This window comes from Heloderma suspectum, chromosome 1 (assembly GCF_057233095.1).
Source record: "Heloderma suspectum isolate Gila_16-S chromosome 1, 16-S_ref, whole genome shotgun sequence".
Taxonomy (NCBI): Eukaryota; Metazoa; Chordata; class Lepidosauria; order Squamata; family Helodermatidae; genus Heloderma; species Heloderma suspectum.
The window spans coordinates 110,314,840-110,332,435 of NC_139458.1; the positions used below are offsets into that span (position 1 = coordinate 110,314,840).

The 17,596-nt window shown below is 45.9% G+C and overlaps 1 protein-coding gene across 1 annotated transcript in view; it reads left to right on the forward strand.

Annotated features, from left to right (window-relative positions):
- SPON1 (spondin 1) overlaps positions 1 to 17,596 on the forward strand; it is a 508,583-nt gene that overhangs the window by 476,266 nt on the left and 14,721 nt on the right. Inside the window, exons 9-13 of the mRNA XM_084828189.1 lie at positions 8,035 to 8,175; positions 8,488 to 8,566; positions 10,372 to 10,554; positions 10,673 to 10,843; positions 10,954 to 11,121. Coding sequence (XP_084684315.1) covers positions 8,035 to 8,175; positions 8,488 to 8,566; positions 10,372 to 10,554; positions 10,673 to 10,843; positions 10,954 to 11,121 — 742 coding nt within the window. The remainder of the gene's footprint in view (positions 1 to 8,034; positions 8,176 to 8,487; positions 8,567 to 10,371; positions 10,555 to 10,672; positions 10,844 to 10,953; positions 11,122 to 17,596) is intronic.

A 17,596-nucleotide genomic window follows, 5' to 3' on the forward strand; every position in this document is an offset into this window, starting at 1 on the left:
CACTATGACATATAAATGTTCAAGAGAAATATAGCATTACCGTGATGGGATCGTATTGAGATGTAGATATGGCCTAAGAGACCATTCCTATGGCCCCCTGACAGCATCTTAGGGGCCATAGGATAGTTCAGGTTCCTGGATCCGAGGTTGGGACAGTGCTCCAAGCTCAAATACAGGAGTCCGAGTTCCCTGCCCCCTTCCCCACGCAGCCAGCACGGAGAGAATCACACCAGCTGCCCCGCAAGCTCGCAAACGCAAGCTCGGAGAGTACAGAATGGGGACAGTTCTGTGGGCGGGAAGGGGATAGGACTGGGGAGGCTGGTTTAGGAAGAATCCTCCAGCCTCCCCAGCCTCCTTGTCTCCTACTGAGCAGAGCTCTAGCTAGATGGGCGAAGACGCCCATCCAGCAAAAATGCAGACAGGAGGAGTGCAGAGCTGAAGACCACCTCCATGCTCCCCCCACTCTGCATAGGATGCCTGTCAGCCTCTGAGTTCAGAAGCTGACGGGCATCCTGATAGGATTGTGCTCCTAAGACTGGGAGAATAAGAGTCTGAAAAAAACTCTTTTCAGACTCTTATCTGAATTCGTCTGGCGCTGAAAAGAGCACAACGTAGGTGCCACAATGTAGGCGCCAGATTCATGTTGCTGTGGACATTCCAACTGCCAGAACAGTTGCCCATATTAAGTTACCTCCATGCCAGAACTTCTAGCACTGCTGAGGCATTGCTCTTCTATTAACAGGGGTGGGCAGCTTGTGGCCGTCCAGATGTTTTGGCCCACAACTCCCCTCAGCTATAGTCAACAGAGCCAACAGTAATTCAAGATAGGAGTTGCAGCAGCCTAAAACTTCTGGTGGGCTGCGGGTTGCCTACTCCTGTCCTATAACTAGCTACAAGTGGAATTAAACAGGAGGCTCCATACCACACATAATATAGCACTCTGTGATCCAGCAATGCCCTTCCCCATGCCCACGATTCTTTTATATTTACTCACAATTAAGTCCCATTCAACAAATGCCCTTTCCACTAATCCCCCAGCTTTCTGTTGATTATAGCTGGGGGATTACTGATTAATATCCTCATAATTGCCCCTAGAGTAGTTACTTTGCTCATAGAAATAGAAACAAAGTAAATGAAAGGAAACTGGTAATTAAATGTGACCACCACCACCAGGGAACAGAAATTGACAACTGAATAATTAAAAAAGCCTATTTAATGGACAGTTAAGAGGCTATTCATCACCAATCCCTCAGCCACAATAAACAGGAAGCAATAAAAATTGGCAGGATACACGAACAGGAAACTTTTACTTAAAGGCACAGTGGCTCTGAAAAACCTCAATTACGCTTTGCCTTTTCACAATGAAAAGGCCACTGTCCCGTTGCACATAGAAAACTGGCCACATATCAGGTGTGAAAAAGTACACAGAGCCATGCCTTACATGCCAAAGGTCCCAGGTTCAATCCCCAGGATCTCCAGGTAAGGCTCAAAAAGATAAGAATCTGAAATCCTGGACAGCTGCTACCAGTCAGTGAAGACAATACTAAGCTAGATGAATCAATGGTTTAACTTGGTATAAGGTGGCATTCCATGTTCTCCAAACTAGGGATGTCAGAGAAATCCGCTGCGGATTCAAGTGAGGCCGGATTCTTTGGAATCTGGCCTCAGGAATCCTCAGTGGATCGAGACCACTTACCTCTGCTCCAGGAGGACTGGAGGTGGACCGGCACTTGGCTGCTTCTTGCCAGACAGAGCCATTCGTGTCCTTCCTGTCCCTGCCGATTGCCATGTCTTTAAAAATAAAAAGGGCAATCAGGAGGATGTGCCCATAGACTTATATGCAAATAGAGTCATGAATCTTGCATATAAGTCTATGTGTCCATGGGCTTATACACAAGATTCACCACTCTATTTTGCATATAAGTCTATGGGCACATGCTATCAGCAGGATGTGCCCATAGACTTATATACAAAATAGAACAGTGAATCTTGCGTATGAGCCTATGGACACATAGACTTGTATGCAAGATTCATGACTCTATTTGCGTATTAGTCTATGGGCACATCCTCCTGATTGCCCTCTCTCTAGGGATGTACGAAAGTCACTTACCTTTTAACGAAATTTGATTTGAGGTGAGGGGGGAGGCGCTCCGTCCCTCCCCCCAAAATTCTGGCTGTGGGGGGAGGCACTCCGTCCCTCCCCCCCAAAATTCTGGCCGGGGGGGAGTTGCTGCGTCCCTCCCCCCACGAATCCTGGCCAGCCGGGTCCGCAAATGGCGGAGGCCGTAGCCGGCGCCGTTTGCATCCCTGCAGTCAGCCGTGATAGGCTACGTAAATGTTTATGTAGCCTATCACGGCTGATTTAAAAGAAAAAAAATGCGTGTACACAAATGGCGGCGCCCATGGGCGCCGCCATTTGCGTTCCTTATTTTGACACGTCTTAGTCTACATAAACATTTACGTAGACTAAGACGGCAAAAATAAGGGGAACGCAAATAGCGTAGACGCTACGCTATTTGCGTTCCCCTTATTTTCGCCGTCTTAGTCTACGTAAATGTTTACGTAGACTAAGACGTGTCAAAATAACGAACGCAAATGGGCACCACCATTTGTGTACGTGCGTGTGTGTTTTTTTCTTTTAAATCAGCCGTGATAGGCTACGTAAATTAGGGATGTACGAAAGACACTTACCTGGTCTCGCAGCTTGCTTCGCGGTCGGGGGGAGGCGCTTCACTGCTCCCCCTGAAGTTCAGGCCGGGGCGGGAGGCTTCCTGCCTTGCCCAGCCGAAATTCAGGCCGGGGGGGAGGCTTCCCACCTCGCCCGGCCAAAATTCAGGCCGGGGAGAAGCGCCCCGTCTCCCCGGCCGCGAACTTCAAAAGAAAAAAAAAACGCCCCTGTGATAGGCTACGTAACAATTAACGTAGCCTATCACGGCCAGATCTGCAAAGTCAGCCATGATAGGCTAAGTTAATCGTCACGTAGCCTATCACGGGTGACTTTGAAAAAAAAAAAAAAGCACGTACGCAAATGGCGGCCACCATAGGGAGCCACCATTCGCATTCCTTATTTGGTCCCTGTAGTCTACGTAAAGATTTACGTAGACTACGGCGAAAATAAGGGCAACGCAAATAGCGTTGCCCTTATTTTCACCGTAGTCTACGTAAATCTTTACGTAGACTACAGGGACCAAATAAGGAACGCGAATGGCGGCTCCCTATGGGGGCCGCCATTAGCCGTACACGGTTGTTTTTTTTTTTTAAGTCACCCGTGATAGGCTACGTTATGATTAACATAGCCTATCACAGCTGACTTTGCAAATCTGGCCGTGATAGGCTACGTTAATCGTTACGTAGCCTATCACAGGGGCGTGGGTTTTTTTTTTACTTTTCTTGTAATGGCGGTCTTTTGACCGGCTGCCGCCCCCGCCCCTGACGAAGACCTGCCGAACCGCCGCCGGGACCCGCCGCCGGGAGGGACATTCATGAAAGGTAAGTCCCATCCCGGGGGGGGGGGCGGGGGGTGGAGAATTTCTCCCCGAACAACCTTCGGAGGACCGAATGCGTTGGCACACGGCCCCCTGAAGTTTCGGGGAGAAATTCTCCCCCATCCCTAACGTAAATATTTACGTAGCCTATCACGGTATTTTTTAAAAATCTAGCCGTGATAGGCTATGTAAATCTTTACGTAGCCTATCACTTTTTTTTTTTTTTTTTACTGGAAATGGCGGCGGCGGCGGCAGCCGGTCAGAAGACCGGCCGCCGCCGCCAAACCGCCGCCAAACTGCCGCCAAACCGCCGCCAAACCGCCGCCGCCAGGAAGATTCGCCCAAGGTAAGTCCCATCCCAGGGGGGGCGGGGGGCAGACCGTTTCACCACCAATTTCAGGGGGCCAAATGCGCTGGCATTCGGCCTCCCCGAGATTCATGGCGAAATTGTCTGACATCCCTACCCCTCTCTTTTTTTAAAAGACATGGCAATCGGCAGGGACAGAGAGAAGGCGAACAGCTCTGGCTGGCAGGAGGGAAGGTAAGTGCCACCAAGCTAGTTCCCCCCCCCCCGGAATCCGAGCAGAGCAGAATCACTCTGGAGGATTCCAGGGGGGAGGAACGGATTGCCTCCCCCCCCCCGGATTTCCCACCGGAACAGACAGTGGGGAATCCATACACCCCTACTCCAAACCCAAGGAACAATGGACTTCAACACACAGACAGCAACACCATCTGGATTCTTTGTAAGATGGCAGTGCACAACCTTTTCGACCCCAAGGGCCTCATCCAGTGATTGCTGGGGGACAGAGGTGCATACATGTGCTTCTGTACAGTGCTGTGCCGAAAAATTATCTCACATTTTTTTCTACCATTCTCATTCAATTTGATAGATAAGAAATTGCTTTCGAAAAGAAATTCAACGGAGAAGAAATTTCAGAGAAGTTCTCATGGGTTGGGTTGGGGGTTCTTGTGCTTACCTCACCTATGAGGTGGCTGAGTAGTGTGCACAAGTGTCCTGTTTGTCATCATACAATAACCTCTGTGGCAGCCTGTCACCTCCTCGGCTTCCTACACTTCAGTTAAAGCCATCCTGAGGAAGACATCATGAGGCAATTCTTTACATGGGGCTTTTTCAGTTCAGGTCAGGAAGTGCATGGCAATTCCAAAGAAAAGTATCCAAAGGCTGTAGGTTGTACACCCTGTTTTAACAGGTGAGTAAACAAATAAGGATGGCAAGTCCAAAGAAAAGGTCTAGTGTGGAGGCAATCTTAGTCTCTTGCAAAAAGTCTCATGACAAATGTTCTACTTTTTTTGGCTGCCTGAAACATAAGAACATCGGAGCATAAGAAGAGCCATGCTGGATCAGACCAAGGGTCCATCTAGTCCAGCATTCTGTTCACACAGTGGCCAACCAAATGCCCACGGGAAACCCACAAGCAGGACATGAGTGCAACAGCATCCTCCTGCCCATGTTCCCCAGCAACTGGTGTACACAGGCATACTGCCTCTGATACTGGAGGTACCGTGTTGCCATATAGTAGACATTGAAAGACTTCTCCTCCAGGAATTTGTCTAACCCCCTTTTAAAGCCATCCAAATTGGTGGCCATCAGTCACTACGTCTTGTGCTACAATATGGAAGCTGGTGGGCCGTTTTCAGCTTGATGCGTTACCAGTTGTGCTGGCCTGATATAGAGAAATATTTAAATGACTAGTAACAGCCTTCTTGCTGTAGGTAAGAATGTAGAAGGTGCTCAAATGAACAAGTTAAACCTAGGTATGAAAAACTCCCCAACGTATCTGGATGCCTCCTGGACAAAAAGTCTCAGCTATTTGTGCTGGGTTAGACTAAAATAAAATCTAATTTAGTCCAGCTAATCATCAAACTTCCATCCATTTCCTAGGAGTTTGTGTGGATGCCCTGTTCAGTAGATGGTGCCTGGAAACATAAAGGAGAGATTAGGTTTCTGGCTGACATTGATTGTAGATTTAGCCATTAAAATGCATTTGAAAGCCCTTCTGAATTTGTACGAACCTGTTGTGTTTATTTGTGGTGATGCATTTAAGCTTCAAGACATCCATACTAAGTTTTTCTTCCTGACTTTTTCATTAGCCACAAAGGAAAGGCAAGTCTGGAGGGGAGGGGAGGGGAGGGGAGGGGAGGGGAGGATTGAATTTGGGGTGGCAAATGAAAGCTCTTGCCATTCCATTTGAACTTTGCCTTTTATGTATCAAAGTGGAAGATAGAACAAGTCTGAAAGATACCAAAACAAAAACAAAAAACATTGTGCAAGAACTTGCTTCAGTCTTTAGATCAGTCAGCCTGAAGTTATTGTGTAAACTGGAAATGATTTATGAGTACTGGCAGACAGAGTTCATGGACACTAGCTAGGAGTCAACACAAAGTCTTCTGCTATATTCAGTTTTTATATTAAATGTTTACTTTCCTGAATATGCATGAGAGCAGTTAATGAGAAATGTGCAAGTGTAGAGGAAGCGAAGATTTGAATAGAGCAGCTGGTTTGTTTTCTGGCTACATTGATTTTTATATTTTTTAGGAAGGTCATAGCTAGGATCACAGAAACTCTCGTGCACCCAGTGTCTTGAAATAGTGGAATGCAGCAACATTTGTTAGAAAAGAAGGAGGGATTCTTTAAGATGTTCATCCAAAATGTATTTAAGTTCAAAGCTAATAGTGTATTCTGATTTTGTGCAGAAGTGTCAAGAAGAAGAAAAGGAATCGGTTTATACAATTCCATCATGTTTTCTCATTGAATTTGTCCTTATTATAAGACAATGTTCAGTAAATTTATGGTGCTTTTTTATAATTTATGGGGAGGTTGTTCTGGTATAGTTTCTATCAAATCAGTTTTATTGTTTTATTGTGTGTTTTGCAATATTTGATGTGTTTTATATATGCTTTGCTAGCTGCTGGGAGGGCCCCTTTTTAGGGCTGATGATTCAGAATAGAAATAAATATAATGATGTAGGGAGCAATCCTATGGCTGCTAGACAGTGGGTAGACGGCCATAGGATATGCTGTTTTCTGGGAACTGACCTCGGAACCCGTGATCTAAGGTCAGTTCCTGGAAAACTGACCTGCCCCCACTTCCACTCTGCCTCGGAACAGCCCCATCCTCTGCACTCGTGAGAGGAGTGCAGAGGGGCCGGAAAGGGGTGTGGCTGGGGGCATTCCAGGGTGGGGAGATCGTAGCCTGCATGGCATACCCAATGTGTCCAATGTGACATCCAATGTGTCGTACAACAGCCTCCTTCCGTGCTCTGTCCTCCCGCGGCTAGATAGCTGCAATCAGCTGTCTAGCAGAAAAAGCATGGTAGGAGAAGCGCAGAGGGAACGATCCCCTCCATGTGTCTCCTGCCCTGCTTTGGATAGGCAGTCGCCTCCGAGTTCAGAGGCAGCCGCCTATCTGGATAGGATTGCACCCTAAGTAAATAAATAAATTGCATGTTGACTTTCTGGATGATAGGCTTTTCATCATCTTAAAGGAATAGTCATCAAATGTCCAGTGGACATTTCACCATGCAGATGAGATGTAAACTGGACATCAGAATTCACCCATTCTTTTTTTTAATTCATATTTTATTATAATTGTTAAAATTTATTATAAACCCTCTGTTTTAGCTTATTAAGTCCACCATCCTATAATGTTATAAGCATGCCACACGGCTGCTTAGTTGTCTTGTCCCTTGATAGCAACACTTTAATCCTGAGGCCTGCTTGTCTCTCTGACATAGGAAAGGAAAAATCCATCCATGTTTGTAAATCCACTTTAAGGACAGCAGCACAAAGAGTACTGTACCTTGCTATACTCTTCTTTTGTTGTGGTGATATTAGTCAGCATCAGCTCACATTCTCCCATCCTACTACTGGCAACGCCATCGAGGTGCCTTCCGCTGATACTTTTATGATGCCATGACAGGAGGTATAGAAGTTCCTGTCACCTTTGCTGCTCTGGGGCTGGAGTTGCATCTTAACACCATTCAAGGTTGCCCATTTGTAGTCTTCTGCTGAGCTTAGAAACTCTCCAGAATCCAATACTCGGATGACAGAATCCCAGTTGATAGGACTGGGCCATCAGTCATTTAATAACTTAGAGAAAGATAGGAGAGGGGCCTGTATGCTCTCTTGTTAGCTTCCTCCTGGGAAACAGTAGTGATAAAATATTACCAATGTATTAATCTCTTTAGTTCCAGTTGTCACATTAGCAGTAGATACATTGAGTTGAATCCAGATGTGATCATCCTTAGAATAGACCTATTGAAATCAATGGGGCTTAAGTTAGTCATGACTAACAAGTCCCATTGATTTCAATAGATCTACTCTAAGGATGGCTAAGTCTGGATCCAATCCACTGAGTTCTGAATTTGTGGGAAGTGACAATGGAAGTGCAACTGCAAACTTTTCATAGTACTTCTTGATTTAATAGCTGTTATATTTTCTGATGATTTTCCATTATTCCATGCAACATTTTTCGTTGTTGTGTTTCTTCTATGTTTATACGTGCCTCTCTCTTCTTTTACTGCAGTCACCCAACAAACCAACAGTACCTCAAGAGAAGATAAGACCTCTCACCAGCTTAGATCACCCCCAGAGTCCTTTCTATGACCCAGAAGGAGGTTCAATTAAGTCAGTAGCGAGAGTTGTCATCGAAAGAATTGCACGGAAGGTACCAGTATGAAATTACAATTGGAAAAGGAATATTGGGCAAAAAAAATCTCATAATAAAGCTAGGGCACGTACTGTGTTGGGCATTACTGGATTTTTCAACAGAAACACAAGAAACAAGAAAGAGAATGTCTGAATTTAACCTTCTATGTATGCTGAGTTAATGGAAATGTAAGGGCCCCAATCTCCATGGTTACATCTATGAATGCAGATCTTGTCTGTACATCTTCCGGCAACTTGATTTTCCATTCCAGTGCCCACAACTGTATTATTTCTTCTGCTAATTTAAACCTTCGCAAATGTTTCTTTGCAGGGGGAACAGTGCAATATTGTTCCTGATAACGTGGACGACATAGTTGCAGATCTTGCTGCTGAAGCTCCAGAAGATGAAGGTACTTTTTAATTAGGTTCTACTTGCATGAGTTTGTGTTTTGCTTCACCCTTCAGTGCTGCTACTCTGTATTTCATGCTGACTGCATTGGTATTAGGACAGTATTACAAGCAGGAGGGGGAAAAACAATTTGCTTATCCATTTGTGGTTGGAACCAGCATCGTTACTTAATAAACACCCACAGTGATGGTGTCAGCAGGCAGAATTTCTGGAATCGAAAGCAGCACTATTCTAATGTAGAAGAAGCCTAATCCCACTGACTTGATTATCCTGTGCTGGGTTGGTCTTCATCAGGCTCTGCTATTTTCCTCATCTAACTGCTCTTCTTTATTAATGATTGTGTTTGGTCTATAAGGACAGGCTGCCCTTGTAAGCTTACGTGTAGAATTCAAATGAGAAAAGGAATGGTGCAGCCAGCGCATATGCATTAGTATCTCCAACCAGCCTTTTAGAGATGATGGAGTTGTTCTTTAAAAGTAAAAAAGGGGCACTTTGTTGCCCAGCTGTGAATTAAGGGCCAAATGAAAGCTAATAGTCTCCATGTCATTTATACCTTTGTCGACTTTTGCCCAGGATGCAAGCAATTTCTGCTTGTACTTTGGCAATGTTTTCTAAGAGAATGTTGTTATGTGATCTCATTAAAGCTGAAGATTGTGCTTGAAGACCTACATTTCAGAACAACAGCTTGTGCAGCAGGCTGCAATTTATTCCGTCTGATGATTGGGAAGAATTTCGTAGTTGCCTGAGGTTGTTTAAAGGGTTCCTCCATACTCTGAGTATGGCTTGCCCTCCCCTCTTTTTTACCCCATATCTCAGTCTTTAATTCAGGGATGGACAACTTGTGGCCCTCCAGATGTTTTGGCTTACAATCCTCATCAGCCCTAACCAGCATAGCCAATGGTGAGGGATGATGGGAGTTGTAGGCCAAAACCACTGGAGGGCCACAAGTTGCTTACCCCTGCTTTAATGTGTGATGCTGCCTTATCCAGAAATGTTGGCAAGAAAACACGTTTCTCTTCAGTTCTCCATTTGACTGTGTGATGCACAAACATGTTTTAAATAGATCAAGAGTATTGTATTGTATATCGGATTACAGCTTTAAGGACACACAGAAACCTACAAACAGAGGCACTCTGTAAGTGTTATTCCACAGTAATAGATTTCAATCTATGGAATATATTGGTATTCAAGCTTGATCGTCTTTAAAAAATAATGTAAAAGCTTCCAGTTTGGTTTTTAGCCAATCACAATTTTGGTTTAATATAGGGATAGGCCATAGCTCAAAAGCAGAGTGCAGACTCTGTACGTAGAAAGTCCCAGGTTCAATCCCCAAGATTTACTGTTAAATGATATTGAGCAGGTGGTGTACAGAAGAAATTGTTAAAAAGCGTTGCATCAGCATGTATTGGTACACAGCTGAGTGAGGGGTGGGGGTGGGCTATCCTGATGGCATCTGAAAAACATGGCTGTTAAAAATGAGTTGAAACTTTGCACATGTGTGTGCATGTACAAAACTATGTGAGTGGCAAATGTGAGTTACGTGAGAGCACGTTTGTGCATAACTAAGAATATCCCTTGGTCTGTGGTGCGGAGTGGGTGTTAAGAAAAGAAAGAGATGCAAGAAAATGAAGAAAAGGGCAGGAGGCAGAATGGATACAGATAAGGCATTGGGTGTCCACTGGTGTCCTTTTGTACATTTCTCTTTGTCCCTTCCAAAGCCAGTGGCCATCAATAATATCCTGTGGTAGTGAATTCCATCTGTTAATTATGCACCAAGTGAAGAAGTATTTCCTTCTGGGTTTTTAGATGACACCCCGGAAACCTGCATCTATTCAAACTGGTCCCCATGGTCAGCCTGCAGTTCTTCCACATGTGAAAAGGGCAAGCGGATGAGGCAAAGAATGCTCAAAGCTCAGCTGGACCTCAGTGTGCCTTGCCCAGAAACTCAGGACTTTCAGCCCTGTATGGGCCCTGGCTGTAGTGACGAAGGTAGGAAAGAGGACGAGAAGAATGGCAATTAAGGCGTACACCCACCTCTTTCTGAAGAAAAACCTAGGTGAGATTTAGGAACACATGGAAATTGTTGTGGGTTTTTTTGGTATTTTAGATGGCTCCACGTGCATGATGTCCGAGTGGATAACATGGTCCCCCTGTAGCGTGTCCTGTGGCATGGGAATGCGATCGAGAGAGAGATACGTAAAGCAGTTCCCTGATGATGGCTCCATGTGCAAAGTGCCTACCGAAGAAACAGAGAAATGTATTGTCAATGAGGAGTGCTGTAAGTGTCTGGATTAGCCTTGCAACATTTAATCAGCATAAAAGTATTATGTGAACCCTCTGTCAAATGAGTGCCATTAGACTGATCTCCTCCCTATATATCATGAATAGTTCCCAGCAGCTGCCTGGTGACGGAATGGGGGGAGTGGGATGAGTGCAGTGCCAGCTGTGGGATGGGCATGAAGAAACGGCATCGGATGATCAAGATGACCCCAGCAGATGGATCCATGTGCAAGGCAGAGACCACAGAAGCAGAGAAGTGCATGATGCCTGAGTGCCGTAAGTATCTGTGATGTGCCTGGTGGCTGTGTGAGAGAGGACATATTCCCCCCCTTCACCGATACATTGTGCAAGTATAGCGTATCAGTACCGGTGTGAAATGTACAATGGTCCGTTTAAATTATATGTGCAAATGTGTAACATAATCCATTGTTTGCTGGTTCTCAGGTATATTTTTGTTTTGTTATTAACAGTTTATAAGATTTTTTTTTAACTTTCCAGTGCAGTAAACCTTTCCCCTCCCTTCTTCATATCTTCTTGTATTTAAAGAGTAAAGGTTTCATATATATAAGTAAAATCATTAAGCAAAAACTGGATAAATAAATAGGAGAGGGGAAATAATACAAAATTAAAAACCTTGCTGCACACCTCTTTGCTGACCTGCACTGGTTTTGCAATGGATTATATTACTCTGCATTTAATTCAAGAAAATTTCCCCACATTAATTGGAATGTATTTTGTTTTAGGAATTTCATGTAACATACTTTTTCATGGGTAGATAAGATCACCACCCAGAGAGCTCTGGCTACTGGGCAGTATAGAAATTTAATAAATGAATGAATGAATGAATGAATGAACAGGTCTTGAATTCAGTTGTATATATTTGGAATTTTATTTGCTTTCCAGGTTCTTTCCAGATATATTATGTGTGCATGCAGACTACCAAAAGGTTTCCCTCACACACAACTTCAAACTGTTCATAGCCAATTCAAAACTACAAGCATAAAACCCTAACGTTTCTCAATCTAAAGGGCATCAGACATCAAGACACTGCCTTTGCCATCCTACATATTGTAAATCTTATTTGGGGCATGGGAGCTGGCTGGAAGGTCTTTAAGGGTTTGCCAACTGACTACCAGCTGAAAAGCCTAGGCATGGCCCAGTACTAGCATTTTGCTGAATATTTGTCAGAGTTCCATGGGTGAGGGCCATGTTTGTATTTTTATCTTTTTCCTTGGTAATGTTTATTTACTTCATTATCCTGACCAGTCAAAGATCAGAGATCAAGTATGCAATGGCAACACTTAAGGCAAACGTAGCCCTCTCATTGCTCTCCCTTAGATGGGGGAAAGAAGACTGCATCCGCATTGTACATGCAACTGACCCAATGCTTCCTGTTTTGCCATGTTGCTTCAAGGATATCAGTCCAGTTAACTTTAGTGATGGGAGAATCTGTCTGTTTCCTCTCCATGTCACTTTCACATGTTTTTATCCCATAATTCCATTTTCAACAACAACAACAACAATTGCAAAATGTTTTCTGAAAAAGTCTGCAAAAAATTGCAAAATATTTTCTGCAAAAATCTCCAAAAAATGTAGTCTCAAATTACTTTAAAATATGTATTTTAGTAAGAATTGAAATGTGTATTTTCTCTCACAATACATATTTAAATAACTTGTTTTGGTATGTTTCAACTGCTGAGAACTGCATCGCAACATTTGGAGAAGTGCAAATAGGTGGATGGGTAAATTCTGATTTGCACATTAGTCCAAGAGATATGGATAAAGTCATTTTGTATAGGAATTTCAGAATTCGAATTCCTCAAGCATCTCTAACTGCTTTGCCCATGAGGGTGTGTTCCCTGTTCTCCCAGATACCCTCCACCATGTAAATTGTTTTCAAGCCTTTTACAAAGAGATTCAAAAGATCAGCCAATGTGGCTTGAAAACAAGCTCCACTTGGTCTTTGTAGCCTTCTGTATTGGTTTGCCACCAATTTTCAGAGGCAAATTTTCAATTTTTGCCACCACTGCACATTTTGGTGATACGTCAGCAGGTGGGGTCTGTGGAGGCCACAGCAGGGGGCAGCAGGGGCCACATGTTGCCCATTCAGCCCTGCAGGAGAATCATAAATCATAGAGTCGGAAGGAATCTTGGAGGTTCCTTATTCAACCCCTGCTCACTGCAGGAGCTGCAATGCAGGATGCAACTACAGCATCCCTGATGGACAGCCATCCAACCTCTGCTTAAATAATTCCAGCACAGGTGAGCCCACCATGTCCTGGAGCCATCTCTTCCACTATTGAACAACTCTCACTGTTAGGAGGTTTATCCTAATGTTTAGTCAAATGCTACAGATAACTTAACCTCAGTATACTTAATCATAAACTCAGTATACTTCTGTATCACTGTCTTCTTTAAATGACTTCCCTGGACTGGAGGATTATTGGCTATGGTGTGCATGCCTAAAGTGGAATGGTTTGTAATTTCCCCCCCTGAGCAGCAGCACCAGTGGGGCCTGATCCACAGTGGTACTTGACATGCCAGAAGTGGCTCAGTCCACTCTACCACCTCATTCTACTACATGTGTAGACATGACCTCTAATCCTAGATTGGGACAGAGCAGGCAAAAGGGACAAAGGACAGAGAGGTCAAGAAGGTAAGGAATGAAAGAGGTAGGCCCAGGGAATCAGAGCCGAAATATAGAGCAGTCCAAAGAAATGAGGGCAAGAAGAATAGGCAAGAAGTACACCAGTTGCTGGGGAACATGGCGGGAGGGTATTGCACTCATGTCCTGTTTGTGGGTTTCTGTGGGCAGCTGGTTGGCCACTATGTGAGCAGAATGCTGGACTAGATGGACCCTTGTTCTGATCCAGCAGGGCTCTTCTTGTGTTCTTATATAGGGATGGACGAAAGTCACTTACCTGATCCCGAAGCTTGCTTCGTGGTGGGGGGGAGGCGTTCCGTCCCTCCCCTCAAAATTCTGGCCAGGGGGAGGCGCCCTGTCCCTCCCCGCCGAAATTCTGGCCGGGAGGGAGGCGCCCCATCCCTCCCCGCCGAAATTCTGGCCGGGGGAGAGGTGCCCCGCCCTCCCCGCTGAAATTCTGGCCGGGGGGGAGGCGCCCCGTCCCTCCGGCCGCGAAACCTCGTCTCCTGCCGGGACGCAAATGGCAGCGGCCGTAGCCGCCGCCGTTTGCATCCCTGCAGTCAGCCATGACAGGCTACGTAAATGTTTACGTAGCCTATCACGGCTGACTTTGAAAAAAAAAAGCTCGTACGCAAATGGCGGCGCCCATGGGCGCCGCCATTTGCATTCTTTATTTTGGCACGTGTAGTCTATGTAAACATTTTCGCCGTAGTCTACGTAAATGTTTACGTAGACTACATGTGTCAAAATAAGGAACGCAACTGGCGGCGCCCATGGGCACCGCCATTTGCGTACGTGCTTTTTTTTTTTTTTTCAAAGTCAGCCATGATAGGCTATGTAAAGATTTACGTAGCCTATCATGGTGTTTTTTAAAAATCTAGCTGTGATAGGCTACATAAATCTTTACGTAGCCTATCACGTTTGTTTGTTTGCTTTACTTGGAAATGGTGGCGGCGGCAGCCGGTCGGAAGACCGGCTGCTGCTGAACCACTGCCGAACCGCCACCGGAGCCGCTGCCGCCAGGAACATTCGAGCAAGGTAAGTCCCGTCCCGGGGGGGGTGGGGGGGCAGACCGTTTCTCCACCAATTTCGGGGGGCCGAATGCACTGGCATTTGGCCTCCCCGAGATTCGTGGAGAAATTCTCTGACATCCCTAGTTCTTAAGGAGAGCCCTGAAAGGAAGAAAGAATGGACAGACTAGAAGGTATAGGGAAGTAAACATGGCCAGAAACTGCCAGGGTGAAGAGGAAGTGATTTGAAAAAAAACTATCCAAATCTTGACTACAGAAATCTAGTTGTTCCTAACCTTCCTTCTTCACTAGGACTGTATATTTTGCCAAAATAAACCTTCAGTAGCAAATATTCATCTCAGTCATGTTCATCTGTCGATATACATAGAACTGTTACTGCCTGTTTTATATCTGTTGGCTGGCTTGTATCCACATATCCACAAGACCATGAGTCACTCACTGGACTACACAACAAACAGCATCTCAGTTTTGCCCATAAGGACTACTTCATACAACCTGGCCCAAAGACTCGAGCCAAAGACTCCATGCAGCATATACCTGTATTAAACATGCATTGCAAAATATTACTTTAAATGCCTAACATTAAAAACATGTACAGACACATGCTAAAAATGTAAGGTATAAAATAGTCCTGAGGCTAGGTTTAATTATTAGTACATCTCAAACCTGTCATTACTCTTTTTATTCTGCAGTATATGTATTCACTCCAGTCACCCCTTGCATGTTATGAAATCAGTCATAAATCAGTCTAACATGAAATCCCCAAGAGTAGACGATGAAAGCAATATATTACACCACTGGGTGGCTGGAGAAGTGACCATATTTGTGCCATAACAATCAGCAGTGAGTGCAAGTAGCTGTATGCCACCCAGTCATGCCACTCTCCCATGTTAATTGCGGGTGTAAGGGAGGGGGAGAAATGACGAGACGACACAACTAGATTTGGTGTAAATTCAGGCCACATTTATTGACATGGAACAATGTGCGAAGGCAAGCAAAGGCGGGCACATCACTACACCAGCTATTCTGGCCTTGTGCAGGGCGAGACATACAATGTCTGAAGCGTGGCCTCATCAGTCGCCACCCCACAGATCTGCCCAATTCTTGGCCAGGAGGGCTTCCCCTGTCACCCTCCCTCAAGCCACAGAAATCGAGTGGGTGAGGAGAGTCGGCCTCAAAGTAGGGAGGTACGAAAGTCACTTACCTTCTCGCGGATTGTGTTTGTGGGGGGGGGAGGCACTCCGTCCCTCCCCCCGGAATCCTCGACGGGGGGGGGAGGCGATCCGGTCCTCCCCCCCGGAATCCTGCCCGGCCGGCTCCACTCCACAGCTGGCCAGGCCCGTCCGCAGCTGGAGTTCCGGCCGCAGACGGGCTGCTACGCCAGGCAGCCATGATAGGCTACATAAGTATTTATGTGATAGGCTACATAAGTATTTATATAGCCTATCACGGCTGGGCAAAAAACCAAACAAACGGTGTATGCAAATGGCGGCGGGTCTGGAGGCCGCCATTTGCGTTCCCTATTTTTCGCCATTTTAGTCTACGTAAATATTTACATAGGCTATTACGGCGGAAAAAAAGGGGAACGCAAATTGCGTTCCTTTTTTTCGCCGTAATAGATTACGTAAATATTTACGTAGGCTAAAACGGCGGAGGGAAAAGGAACGCAAATAGCGCCCACTACGCTATTTGTGTTCCCCTTTTTTCGCCGTAATAGCCTATGTAAATATTTACGTAGACTAAAACGGAGAAAAATAAAACGGCCGCAAATGGCGGCCGCCGGACCCGCTGCCATTTGCGTATGCCGTTGTTGTTGGTTTTTTGCTTGGCTTGCCATGATAGGCTACGTAAATACTTATGTAGCCTATTATGGCAAAGACCCGGATGCAAATGGCAGCCACGGTAGCTGGTCAAAAGACCAGCTGCCGCCACTGGACCTGCCGCCGGAGCCATCGCCATCCGGAACCCCTGTCCCAGGTAAGCCTCGTCCCAAGGGGAATCTGCGGGGGGGCAGGGGGGGCGGCCGTTCCACCACGGATTTCGGGGTCCAAATGCCAGTGCATTCGGCCTCACTGAAATCCATGGCGGAATTCTCCGCCATCCCTACCTCAAAGGTAAGTTGTATCTCCCAAACCCGGGCCACAAAACCTTGAGCTGAAAGCCTCGGGCCTTACCAGTCACCTGAAACAGTGCCTTCGAATGCTCGCCAGGCCTATTCCCCAACGAAGTGCCCACCCGGGTCCGCCAGTCTAGCCATGTGACCATTTAAACCTAAGCAATTCATTGAGACCACAACACCTATGTTACCCCCGACTAGGAGTGTACAAAACCCCACTTACCTGGCTTCGCCGGGGTCCGCTGGGGGGGGAGGCATTCCGTCCCTCCCCCCGGAATCCCCCCTCCTGACATCGAAGGTGAACGCCAATGGCCTTCGCGCACGTCTCCTCCTTCCCCCCCCCCAAATCCCTCCCACAGCCTGGCAAGCTAGACGCGGAGGGGGGGCACTTGCTTTTATACACCATGAAACTCACCCCAGAAGACCCTCATGGTTCAGGACTGGCTTTCGGATGTGTGAAAATCCGTTTTGTCTCATGCTTCCTTGCTTATCAGGCCATTGTCAGTTTCCGACTTTGTTTTCCCTTCAACTCACCCTCTCCGCTCATTTGCTCTTGAATCTTTCCCCTCTTTTTCTCAGTATTTTCTAAAAATTTCTCCTTCCTAGTGTCTAATTGGCATATGTTCCAATTTGCTCCTGGAAGGGCTATAGCTGTCATTTTGTAGCACCGGGTCATCTGTCATGGGCAACTGTATTCGATGGTCTGACTTCACTGCAGAGCCAGTTTTTTATGCAAGCTGTGTCATTACGTACGGCCCACAGTTCTGCTATACTCCATGGAAGAGCCTTCTTAATATGACCCCATCCTCTATCGCAACAGTGGGGAACCTCAGGGTCAGGGGCCAACTCTGGCTTTCCAGAGTTCCTCAGATGGCCACACCACCTTCTCCGGCTCACCGCTTTCCTCAACCACCAATCATTTCATCATTTCCTGGCTTTTGTGCAATGTTTTCCACATTC